The sequence below is a fragment of the Colias croceus genome, chromosome 12, assembly GCF_905220415.1.
Source record: "Colias croceus chromosome 12, ilColCroc2.1".
NCBI lineage: Eukaryota > Metazoa > Arthropoda > Insecta > Lepidoptera > Pieridae > Colias > Colias croceus.
This window is the reverse complement of record NC_059548.1, coordinates 7,033,211-7,045,598: the sequence shown is the minus strand read 5'-3', so window position 1 is coordinate 7,045,598 and position 12,388 is coordinate 7,033,211. Positions and strand designations below refer to the sequence as shown.

The 12,388-nt window shown below is 35.4% G+C and overlaps 2 protein-coding genes across 7 annotated transcripts in view; one reads left to right on the top strand and one right to left on the bottom strand.

The window, feature by feature from the left end:
- Positions 1 to 3,963: 3,963 nt before the first annotated feature.
- LOC123695947 (THO complex subunit 5 homolog) lies at positions 3,964 to 6,803 on the top strand. The gene is made up of 5 exons (XM_045641895.1): positions 3,964 to 4,140; positions 4,251 to 4,388; positions 4,459 to 4,749; positions 4,835 to 5,174; positions 5,555 to 6,803. Exons 1-5 carry the CDS (start codon positions 4,045 to 4,047, stop codon positions 6,760 to 6,762), a joined length of 2,073 nt encoding a protein of 690 aa, XP_045497851.1. The 5' UTR covers positions 3,964 to 4,044; the 3' UTR covers positions 6,763 to 6,803.
- Positions 6,804 to 8,522: 1,719 nt separating this feature from the next.
- LOC123695946 (serine/threonine-protein kinase unc-51) overlaps positions 8,523 to 12,388 on the bottom strand; it is a 31,737-nt gene continuing 27,871 nt past the window's right edge. For all 6 annotated transcript variants that reach the window (XM_045641888.1, XM_045641889.1, XM_045641890.1 and 3 more), the window contains 4 exons: positions 11,432 to 11,560; positions 10,711 to 10,829; positions 10,274 to 10,412; positions 8,523 to 9,458 (listed from right to left, as the gene is read on the bottom strand). In XM_045641888.1, the coding sequence (XP_045497844.1) occupies positions 9,373 to 9,458; positions 10,274 to 10,412; positions 10,711 to 10,829; positions 11,432 to 11,560 (473 nt within the window). In that variant the 3' untranslated portion in view covers positions 8,523 to 9,372. The remainder of the gene's footprint in view (positions 9,459 to 10,273; positions 10,413 to 10,710; positions 10,830 to 11,431; positions 11,561 to 12,388) is intronic.

Genomic DNA, 12,388 nt, shown 5'->3' with positions numbered 1-12,388 from the left:
CCTCAATGAGAGCCGAAACAAACTTGTGTCTGAAGTCGAGTCTTCCCTTCAAGAAGTCTCGGATTGGGGCGAACTTAATCTTGTTGAGTTCAATCCCCAAAAGACACAGGTTTGCGCGTTCACCGCTAAAAAGACCCCATTTGTCGTAGAACCTCGGTTTAAGAGTACTCCCCTTAGTATATCGCCGAAAATCGGAATCCTCGGAGTTGAAATCTCGAGTGACGTTCAATTCCGCAGTCATTTGGAAGCGAAGGCTAAATTAGCCTCGAAAAAGCTTGGTGTGCTCAGCAGATCGAGACAGTACTTCAAGCCGGCCCACCGACTTCAGCTGTACAAGGCTCAGGTGCGACCGCATATGGAGTACTGTTCTCATCTCTGGGCCGGAGCCCCACAGTATCAACTCCTTCCTCTTGACCGCATCCAACGTCGAGCAGCTCGAATTGTCGATGACCGTAGGCTTTCCGATAGGCTCGATCCTCTGTCAGTGCGAAGAGACGTTGCGTCTCTCTGTATACTGTACAGAATCTACTATGGGGAGTGCTCTGAGGAATTGTTCCACCTACTACCAGCCGCACAGTTCCACCACCGGACCACACGCCGTAAAAACCAGTTCCATCCGCACCATCTGGATGGTTGGCGCTCCACCACTGTCCGCTTCACCCGCAACTTCCTTCCGCGTACGGTGAAACTGTGGAACGATTTGCCACCTGCGGTGTTCCCGAACAACTACGACATTGGGGCCTTCAAGAAAAGAGCTTATTTGTCCATAAAAGGCCGGCAAAGCACCTGCAACACTTCTAGTGTTGCAAGTGTTTATGGGCGGTGGTGACCACTTACCATCAGGTGGCCCACCTGCCCCTTTGCTTGCTCTGACATAAAAAAAAAAAAAAAAAAAAAAACGAACTCATTTGTAGGTACGTTTTGTGTTAATATACCTATGGCTATAGGATATTTATTATTAACTATTAAACTTCTCTTTGCGTATACTGCAAAGAGATTTACGTAGTTAATAGGTAGTTATACTAAGTATATAATATTGTATCCTTAGACAGGATAAAAACGATACCTAAGTTTTAACTAATCACGTAGGTAACTAGGTAAGTATTAATAAGTATTATAACACTTCAAAAGAAAATATACATCCAACAACGACTATTATTTTGTTTCCGGTTTTTATGGATAAGTTAGTCTAGAGTCTAGACTCTAGACTAGAAGTCTAGAGCTTCATAACACGTGAGAATATTTTCATGAGTGTTTGTAAGTGTATGTGTGATAACACATAAGTAGGATTGAAATGATATCTATTGTACCTAGTTATTTGCGTTTTTTCTCTATATTACTATCGTATTAATTACTGTAATCACTCATGTGGTGTAGGTATGGTATTTAACGTTGGGCAAGTTTCTTCAATATGAAATACAAAGCTAAATTAAAGTAAAGTATCATAAGAAAAACAGCGCATCAACGATAAAATCGTTGGAGTTTGATTTATTTTTATTTATTTTATGTTGTAGCGTCGACAAGCCAATTTACGAGTTATCGAATTTCAAGTGTAACGCTAAGAAAGTTCACACGGTAACTCATATATAAACAGTTCGTGCGCTATGCACAGAGTCACGGGCTTGTCGGGACGCGGGTGGGTCGCATTAGGTCGAATATTAATTACATACGAATAAATATATGTAATTTAACGAAATATAACCTTTTGCGTAGTTATTCATCTTTCATTACACCCGCACATAACAAGACCCCAACATTGGTGACTCCCGGCGAAAAGTGAACATTATTATAGTGAATTGCATAGATATCGTTTGTTAATAATTAAAAATGAATCCGGCAGTTCCAGTTCGAGCAGTTTCGTCGGTACAGTATACCCTTCTCGAGCAGTTAGCACAACTAAAGCAGCGGGTAAACCAGCTGGAATGTGCAGGCTCGAGAGGCAAATCGTTTAGCGGTCGAAGGTATGGAAATAGCACGCATCGTTCCGCATCTCAAAATCACGATCGTGCAGGAATATCAAAACAGAGAAGACCAAATTGGTTATGTTATTACCATTACCGCTATAAGAACAATGCCAGCAAGTGCTTTCAACCTTGTGTGTGGCGGAAGCAGCATCTATTAAGTTTTTAGTGGACACCGGCGCAATCAGAAATGTTTTAATTTTACCAGTGTCGAAAAATAACCGATCCGCGAGTGAGTGTACTGTGTAGTGATTATTACGATAAAAAATCGAGTTTAGAAATAGATAGCAGTCTAGAGTATGTAAGTAAATTACGAGACTCTATTAGGAAATATTAGTCAGTAGCTATTAGGCAGAATGAAAGACGGAACATATTTATACACCCCGATTTAGAAAAGTGCGATTATGATTTTGTAAGAAACGACGCAGTGCGTAAGCCTCTACAACCAACATACGACGGTCCTTATCGTGTGTTGAGTCGAGAGGAAAAGGTATTTTACATTCAAATGACTGGCAGGAAAGTTAGAATATCTGTAGACCGTCTAAAACCTGCATATTATTTGAATGATGATAGTGATACGACATCTGGGGCAGATACTGAGGTTCCATTACAAATTCCAAGTAGCGAATTGCCTAATACACATACCACGCGTAGTGGAAGAGCTATACGATTACCGGTACGATTTAGGTAATAGTATTGTATTTGTAATTGTTTCAACTATTTTAAATTTATTAGAATTACGATGATTATAAGTATTCATAGAAGACTTCATAGAAATGTATAATAAATACTTAGTAATCAACACATCGTATTTAATAAATAATAGCACTTGTGAAATTTGAAACGAGTTTATTGTTAATGGTTTAACGTTTTAAGTACGGTATTTCAAATTTATGTTTGTGTTAAGTTTTTATTGAAATGTTTACTACTTAGAAATTTAAGTACTTTTGATTTATGGCTTATGAGTGTATAGTAATAGCCTTTGTAATATTAAACGATACAAGTGTAAAGAACGTATTGAGATTTGAAATGTTGATGTTACTAAGTGTTAGATGACGTGTAACAATTATCGCACGCCACTTAGAAGACCCAACCGAGTTTTTGTAATAACATAAATAGTTTAACGAAATTAGGTGTTAACTGTTAACCACTTGTATAAGTTATGATTGATTTATATTGTGAACCTTTTTTATACTTTATATTGTAAACATTTTGTACCTAACCTTATATAGCGACACTTTATATACACCCATCTGTTTAATGTTTAGTTTAATTGTAAGTTTTTTTTTACTTGTATACCCTTTTTATTTTTTAAGGGGGGAATGATGTAGCGTCGACAAGCCAATTTATGAGTTATCGAATTTCAAGTGTAACGCTAAGAAAGTTCACACGGTAACTCATATATAAACAGTTCGTGCGCTATGCACAGAGTCACGGGCTTGTCGGGACGCGGGTGGGTCGCATTAGGTCGAATATTAATTACATACGAATAAATATATGTAATTTAACGAAATATAACCTTTTGCGTAGTTATTCATCTTTCATTACACCCGCACATAACAAGACCCCAACAATGTTATTGTAATATGTATCTACTAACTACCATTCCTATATTATTAATACCAATTAGATTTTTCTCAAGAATTATTTTCACGCAAAGATGATACTAATTGTTTTAGATCTTGTCCGATTTATCAGTGTTCTTTAACCATTGGCAGTACTCAGTAGACCAGTAGTAGAGTAGGTACCTATATACACAATACACAATGTCAGCCGTGGATAAGCAGTGGAGGAGAGAAGTTCTCATCAAAAGTTACGGACAGACGTGCTCATTACTAGCACGAAAGCATGCTTTTATTGAGCAAGTCACCTCTGTGAGCACCTTAGGTGAGCAAGACGCACGCAAGACGTAACTCATTAGCTTTATTGTTATCTTATCTACATTAATTTGATTGTATTTTTTTAGTCTGTGCCTTCTATATACAAACATCTAAATTCTAACCTAAAATTCATATTCATAAACGTCAAAAGTCAAAACTCATTGCGAATCGATGAATTAAATTTGTATTTTTAAGAAATAATCATGGGAAAAGAAGACACTACTACGAAGAAACGTCGCAAATTAAATACAAGTTCTAGTAACGAGAGCTCTAAACAAAGCCCCGTGGATTTGTACAAGGTAGAGTTCCGCTAATCTAAATAAATTTACCTATCTTACGAATTATTCATGATATACCTAGTATTTTTTAAAGCCAATAAAGTAATTTAATTGAAAGTCCTCTTTTTTAGAAAGTAGTAGAATTCGAAGAATCTGAGGCTAAATTGAGGCCCGCAGAAAAAGATGCAACGTTATTTATGAAAATTTGCCAAGATGTTCGTCAACTTTTTACAGATATAGCAGAGTTAAAAGCCAAAGGCACAGAAGAGGTAAGTTTTCATATTTAAACACAACATTTTCTTCAATTGCATAACAATTTATAAACAATTCACATTGCAGGCTAAGGAAAAAATAAATGCAAAGAGAATAGAGGCGTCATTACATTTGGTTGCATTAAAAAAATTAAATCGTTTAGAAAAGGTGCGAACCAGGGCAGGACGGGACGCACTCCACAAGGAGAAGCAGAGAGTAGACTCAACTCAATTGCTTTTGCAAAATTTATTGTATGAAGCTGATCACTTAAATAAGGAAGTTACAAAATGTTTGCAATTTAAATCAAAAGATGAAGAAATTGAACTGGTGCCTGTTGAAGATTTTTATAAAAATGCTCCAACAGAAATTACGCGTCCAGTAAGTTGTGGATTTAATCTTATAATTACAGAATAATGTACTAATATAGGTACTTAATAACCTCAAGTAATGTTAATGTTAACAGGAAATTACCAAAAAAGATGAACACCAACTTCAGCTAGCCAGGTTGGAATGGGAGCTTCGGCAGCGTAGAGAGCTAGCGGGAGCATGCAATGAACTTATTGCTTCCAAGGAAAGAGTGGCGGCGGCTATAGCAGCTGCAAGGTCCCGGCTAGATGCCTTAGCACCACATCTTAGAGATGTTCTAAAATCAACTAAGCCTCTGCAGGAGTGCTTGGCATTGAGACTAGATGAAAAAAGAGAAGAAACTAAATTGGCATCTTTACTTCCCTCACCTCTATTTCTTCTTTATACAAATGCCAGTGCATATTCTGATGCATTGGGTGTTAAAAACATAAGCGTAGGTAGGTGTCACTATTTTTTTAATGCAAATACATTGTGTGTTTTTAGTTAAATGTGTGTATCTAACACCTACGTACCACTCTGGTATCACATACTCTAGATAAGTTTATATATTTTTTGATATTTTTTATTACTAGCAGTGCTCTGCGGTTTTACCCGCAGTGCTCCGCTCTAGTTGGTCCTAGCAAGATGGGTTCCTGAGATTAGCGTGTTTAAACAAACAATTTTTCGGGTTTTCCTTTGAAAACGCGGGCAAAGCCGTGGGCGGAAATCTAGTACCTATATAAATTGATTGTCACCACTAGACAAATTCTTATAATATGTTTTATTATAATACACAAACATAATAAATGTTCCAATAATTTTTTTTTTTAATTTGCAGTTATATCTGGAGATGAAGATGAAGCTAGAAGGCTAGAACAAATAAGCCATGTAGAAAATGAACTGGTTGTTTCCAATGATTCAGATTCAGATCAAGATGCTAATGATGAGGATCAGCAGGAAAAAAAGAAACGCCATCATAGATCAACAAAAGTATCAAAAGAGGAGAAGGCAGAAGCAAAAAAGAAAGAAGCTCTGAAAAAACACCCCTTAAATGTTTCTCTATCGGTTAAAATCCCTGATGGAACTGCTTTAAACTTGGCTTTTTCCTATCTTATGCATTTAAAAATCATTGTGGTCAAGTTTTATTTAGATCATTCAAAGCCAATTGCCGGAGTTTCTGCTGCTGATGTCCTGGATGGAGACTGTGTTCTCAATGAGTTGTACACTGGAGATACAGGAAATGACTCTCCACATCCGGCCACTGCTTATGTACTTAAAGCAGCTGGTATTGCAGATGCTTTTCAACACTTTATTCCTGAAGTGGGTAGGCCTTACATATGGGCCCAAAGAATGTGTGGATTAGATTTTATGACTGCAATAGGAGACGAACAGAAAGATCTTAAAAATTTCCAATTATGTCCTAGTTTAAGTGTGGCTACAGTTGAAAATTTTATTTTTACTTTACAAAAAAGATTAAAAGCAAGAGTTGAACTAATGAAAGAGTTGCAAGATCTTGAGTCTGGTAAAATCATGCCATCTAAAGAAACTTCTACTATTAGGTTGTCAGGGTCTTTGACACAGTGGCAATCAGTCAGTTGGTCAGAATATAGTCAAGCTCCATCAACAGCATTTTTAATATCAGAAGGTTTAGTTACTCCAGATAACATGTTGTATCGTGCAATCATTACTCGCCAGTCTGCAAAATTAGTGGCTTTAGTGGCCCTAAGCAGTGATTACCCAAAGAAAGCGCCTCTTTTCTCATTAACTCTACATTACAATGGAACTCATCACAATGCTACTAACGATGATATTAGAGATATTGAGAGAGTTGTCAATACAGATTGGCAGAGTGGGAATATTTTATCTCGTCATAGTCTTTCACACCAAATTCAACAATTATTAATATGTCTTGATATTTTGTTAGAATCAATGGGTACATCTGAATTTCCACCTGATAAAGTCATGATGCAACCTGTGAGGGGCAGAAACAGGATGAAACCTTATAAATACGTAAAACAAGGAACAGGTATTTTTGTACAGTTTTGATGTAACAATTCTGTTTATAAAAATAAATATTTTGTAAAATACATTTGTTTTCATTTATATAATAATCCTTTCTAATCTTCACTAATATTATAAAGAAAAGATTTATATTTTTGTATGTTCATTACTAGACATCGGATTATATGCATTTGCATGTTTGCATATGCAAATGCATAAAACTCTCTATTTACGGCGTTAGTGCATATTTTAGCCTTTTTCCCCAATCGTGCATATTTCGTTAAATAGCAGGAGTTTTGATTGGTTGACTAACCTTTATTAGCCAATCAGAACGCTCAGCGAGTAAACAAACCCTATTTTGGCATGGTAAAATGGCAAAAAATTACAAAATGGGCTCCATTTTAAGTTAATTTTGAGCCATTCTTTTGAATGGCTAGATTACCCTTTCGGGGCCTAAAACTTAAAACACGGCTTAAATTCCAAGAAAGGGCTAGATTTAGCCCGAAATGGTCTAAGGTGACAACACTGGCCTCGCGGGTGACAAACGTTACAAATTTGCGCTCGAAAATTTGGTAAAAATGCTTAATTGTATATTGCCACAAAATTTCGCTAGTAATAATAAAGGTTTTTTGATTTTGTATTGTGCATATTTTAGGCATATCAGTCGTTTTAGTGCATATTTCGGCCTTTTTTAGTGCATATTTGCATGCATATTTTGGCATTTTGTTCGTGCATATAATCCGATGTCTATTCATTACATATCTCAGAATTACTGGACTGATTCCATAAATTCAATCATCAAGATCATTTGTAAGCTAGGTACATTATAACCGACCAACGCTATATTTATTTCTTGTAAAATTTGGAGATACCTGACAATCAACGATAGAAATAGACCATCATGCCATTAAAAAAATATGAAATTTAAAATTACAATATCTACGTATAAACAAAAAATAAAATACACGCCGCGCAGATGTAGCTCTACGCTGCGCAGAAAAGGGACAGGGACCTTTAGTCCAACTAATATTATGAAGTGGTTAGTTATAATTTAACTCAAAAACTTCTAGATGGAATTAAATTATTTTACCATAAGAAAACTACAAAATGCTGAAATTTTTCGTAAATTTCGACATTCGCAAGGAAATCAAAACCTAGTACCACTCTAGTACCTACAAGGTAGCTGCTGCGTACACATGCATGGAATTTTCTTACATACATGTAAGAACGTCTTATAACTCAGATATAGGAATAATTGCGAAAAACATAAATTTTTAATTATGAATGATTATAAAAAAAAAAATTAAACTAACGACTCTTAACCCAATAACGCTTACATGAATTCAATTGATATTCACACCAAAAACTCGTCTTAAAACCAAACTTCTATGTCAACGCAAGAAATAGGAATTAAAGCCGCATAAACTGAAATTCGCAACTAGGTACTTGCTACTTTCAAGGGAATCAAAATCTACAAGGTACTCGCACTTGGCCGGTTTATTTCATGCTTTCTCACTACACCATTGAAACGGATTTTTTTATTTGACTTGGGAATGAAACAGGGAATTGTGTGCAGGTAACCGCTGTCGCCGTGTGTCATAAAACGAATTACATACACAAATACTGATGTCAACGAAGATTAAGCGCACTACTATCAAAAAACGTATATTTTTTCATACGTAATAAATCTCAAAACATTCTTGCTATGCTCAATGGCACCCTGTATTATACACAAACAAATGCCCAATTGCCTAAATATAATTTATAATAGTGGGTACTAGGTATTAAATCGAAACAAAATTAGGTATAATACAACAGTCTTTATTTATTCTTATTTTTGTAAAGCATTGATCATTTTGGGAAAGAAAATAAAAAATACATAATAGGATCACAATTGGCTATTACAGAATACAGTTTGCGAAAATACACAAATTTAAACATCATACTGAAAAATTTCCTAAAAAATACTTTGAAAACATTATTCGTAGCTTAACCTAAAAATGCCATATTGTTATTGGTCGATAATGAGATCTATAGCATCTTGTCCATATCGAGATATTTTACTTCATAATTTTCACTCTACATAATTAATAGTAATAATATTAAATGTTAATACAATAATTATGAGATGTGTTTGCAAAAAACAATACTACATTTTTAAACCTACATGTACATTTTGATATTCTCTTTGTCAATTTCTAAAATTATAGTATAAAACCTCTTTAATGGCAATATGTATATGTTAGCGGAACTGAATGGACATGTCATACATTTCTTGTACTAAAGTTACAAACAATAATATGAAAGTACAACCATTATTAAAAGAGTATAATGACACATCTATTTATCTACTTATCTATGAAAGTTTAAGCTGTACTAATTCATTTGCACTAAAATGTTCTAGAGCTCTACAGTCCCTACTTAAAAGAAAACCTACATACTGTTAAAAAAATATATAACTTACTATTGCAATCTCTGGTAATCTTCTTTACTACATTTGTGTTTATATGATTTGTTGAAGTCATTCACTTTTTTATTTTTACACATTTTTAAAATATTTTTTTTTATTCACTTCAAGTCATTTATAAAGACAAAATAAAATCACTTCTCATCTTGTATAGTGTACTTAATTCTAAATGTTGATAGCTTATTGCATTATGAGATCCCAGCCTCTAGTTTTACGTCCATTATCTTGCGCGGCCCTTTGAGGCAATTGAGCCGCCTCTGTACTGCATCCCGATCTGCATTGTAACATAATTTAATTAGGACATGTAAGAAGTTGATTTTATGTAAACAAGTCGTTAGAGTCATGCGTATTTGCGTTACTAGTTGACAATATACAAATAATTTTAAAAAAACTTCAAAGATTTTTTTCACCACAGTACATGCACTAATATTATATTATATAGTGAAAAAAAAATGTGTGCCTGTACTAGTGTACACATGTAAGAAGTGAAACTTCTTTATGACCTTATTTTTCAAAAAATAATTTACTATATGCAACTTTACAGAAATACGTCGAATCACGCGTGGTAGGGATAAGAAAAAGATGGCGCGTAACGGAAAAATGTCACGCGTAACGAAAAAATGTTACACTAAATTTTTTTCCAATCCCGATAAAGAAGTTTCACTTCAAACATTAAAAATAAAACTAAAAAACACGCTTAAATATGATAAACTCATGACATCATTGAGTTGTGACCGATCCTTAATATGTGTACTTTTGAGTTGGTAACATAGGTTTCCCTATGGTCCATAAAATACATTTTTTTACGTATACGTATTTTTTGAAGTGAAACTTCTTTATCGGGGTTGGAAAAAAATTTTGTGTAACATTTTTTCGTTACGCGTGACATCTTTCCGTTACGCGCCATCTTTTTCTTATCCCTAGTCCCTAGCACGCATGAATCGACGTATTTTTGTAAAGTTGTATATAGTAAATTATTTTTTGAAAAATCAGGCCATAAAGAAGTCACTTCTTACGTGTGTACACTAGTACACGCACACATTTTTTCTTTTCTTTTTAAATTATTTATTTATTTGAACGTGCACTCACACTTGGAGAGCGTGGTGCGGTGGTGCGGGTGCAGCGGCTGGCGCTGCACGAGCGAGTGCAGCAGCACCTGCGCCGACATGTAGCGCCGCTCGCACTCCTTCACGTCGCCGAACAACTCCTCGATAGCTGCCATCTGGCACTGGTGGGTACATTGGTACGGTTAGGGCAATGAAGATCAATAAATATGTAACTAGATTCACAATCATGTGAGTAACTCTCTACTGAGACTAATCTTATGTATTAGGCAGAATTTTGTAATGAGTGTTACTAGAGACATTGAACCTTACTTCCACGAAATAAGGTGAAATATTTAAAGAATTTTTTATACTCGGACAATTTTTGACGAACTTTTTTCAATGTTTTTCTCTCGATACGATTATTGTAAATTTTTAAGAAACCTGAAAAGAAAAAAATTCATAAATTTAGGGGAAACTCACCAATTCAATAGCATGTTCGTAAAGTATTTTATCACAGACCGCCGGCGTAACTCCCGTTTCGTGTAGTCGTCGCGATTCGTTCACTATCCATTTGTATTTGCCGTTCATAAGTGATACCACTGTAAATGTATAATAAATTAGAATGATTGATTTGGGCATTGAATCCAAAAATAGAGCGTGTGTGCCGAGCACATGTGTCAGAAGTGAAACTTCTTTGGCAAGATTCAATGATACCAGAATCGTCGCCCTTCTCCTTGATGTGACGGTTTTTGCCAGGACGCGAACTTAAAATTTTACTCTCAACGCGCCTAAAGAAGTTTCACATCACAATCACAAAAGAATAAGAATTAGCGATTCGTCTAAAACAAAAGCACAATTTTTTTAATAAATTTTATTTGATTGATCGCTTAGAAAACATTAACAGAAATGATCATCCAAAATTATCTACACTAATATTATAAAGAGGAAAACTTTGTTTGTTTGTTTGATTGTAATGAATAGGCTCATAAACTACTGGACCGATTTTAAAAATTCTTTCACCATTCGAAAGCCACATTATCCACAAGTAATAGGTTTTATCCCGGAAATCCCACGGGAACGGGATTTATGCGGGTTTTTCTTTGAAAACGCGGGCGAAGCCGCAGGCGGAAAGCTAGTATTTAATAAATTTCGCAAGAAACATGACATTAAAATAGAAAATGCAACGTGTGCGCGCACTGACCGCTGCGCACTTGCGGCGTGGGCTGCAGCGTGCGCTCGCGGTAGCAGTCGGCGGCGAGGCGCAGGCCGGCCGCCAGCGCCTGCATCGCCTGCACCAGCAGGCCCAGTCGCACGCTCTCGTTGCAACGCTCTGCGAACGGGACACAATTATTTATAATCATTATACAGACAAATAATGAGATTTGCGTCACTGTAGACATACATAATACATTACACACTGTAGTGAGTAATGTATAATGTATGTTATGTATGTGCGCGTCATACTATATAGTCCTATGGTTCTTCAGTTTAAGAGCAGTTGTGCAGTTGTAACATTAGTTCAATACATTATATAATACAAGCTTACAGTCGAGTCAAGTGTTTCATTACCACCAACCATTGCAGGATGCAAAACTCAGTGTATAATATATTTACGGATTACAATCTGGATATTGGATTGTTGTTATATAAACTGATGGTTAATTGCAGTTTAGAGAGAAAAAAATAAAATGAAAAAAGAATAATAATTATGTTAAAATCCTATATATCAAAGTACGAGCGTTCGTTGCACTCATCGGTATTAACGTATAAAAATAAAGTTAATTTTATTTTTCCTATACTGTGTAGTGTGTATAACAATTTCTTTAAGGGCCGATTTTTCAATGCCCAGATAAACAGTCTAATAACTACCCCTCGAATAGATTTATTCAATTGCTTATCTAACTCATAACGGCTCGCCTATTTTTCAATCGTGATTTATTTGATGAATAACTATCTGACCAAATATTTCCATATTGGCAGCTCTGCTCTTGGAGTGGCGAAACAAACATATTAAATTAGTCAGGTTAGAGCGGGATAGAGTCAACTTGCAATATGTCATCAACCGTCATTATGACTCACGTCAGGAGTGCATTTTAAGTTTATCTTGTGTTCTATGATTGTTGATTATTGTTTTGATTCGAGTAAAGAGTTTTGATTA

Excerpts from the sequence above, each read along its gene's own strand:
- LOC123695947 (XM_045641895.1), top strand. The coding sequence starts at position 4,045 with ATGGGAAAAGAAGACACTACTACGAAGAAACGTCGCAAATTAAATACA. Across the intron at positions 4,389-4,458 it reads AAGCCAAAGGCACAGAAGAG|GCTAAGGAAAAAATAAATGC; the intron begins GTAAGTTTTCAT and ends TTCACATTGCAG. Across the intron at positions 4,750-4,834 it reads CAACAGAAATTACGCGTCCA|GAAATTACCAAAAAAGATGA; the intron begins GTAAGTTGTGGA and ends TAATGTTAACAG.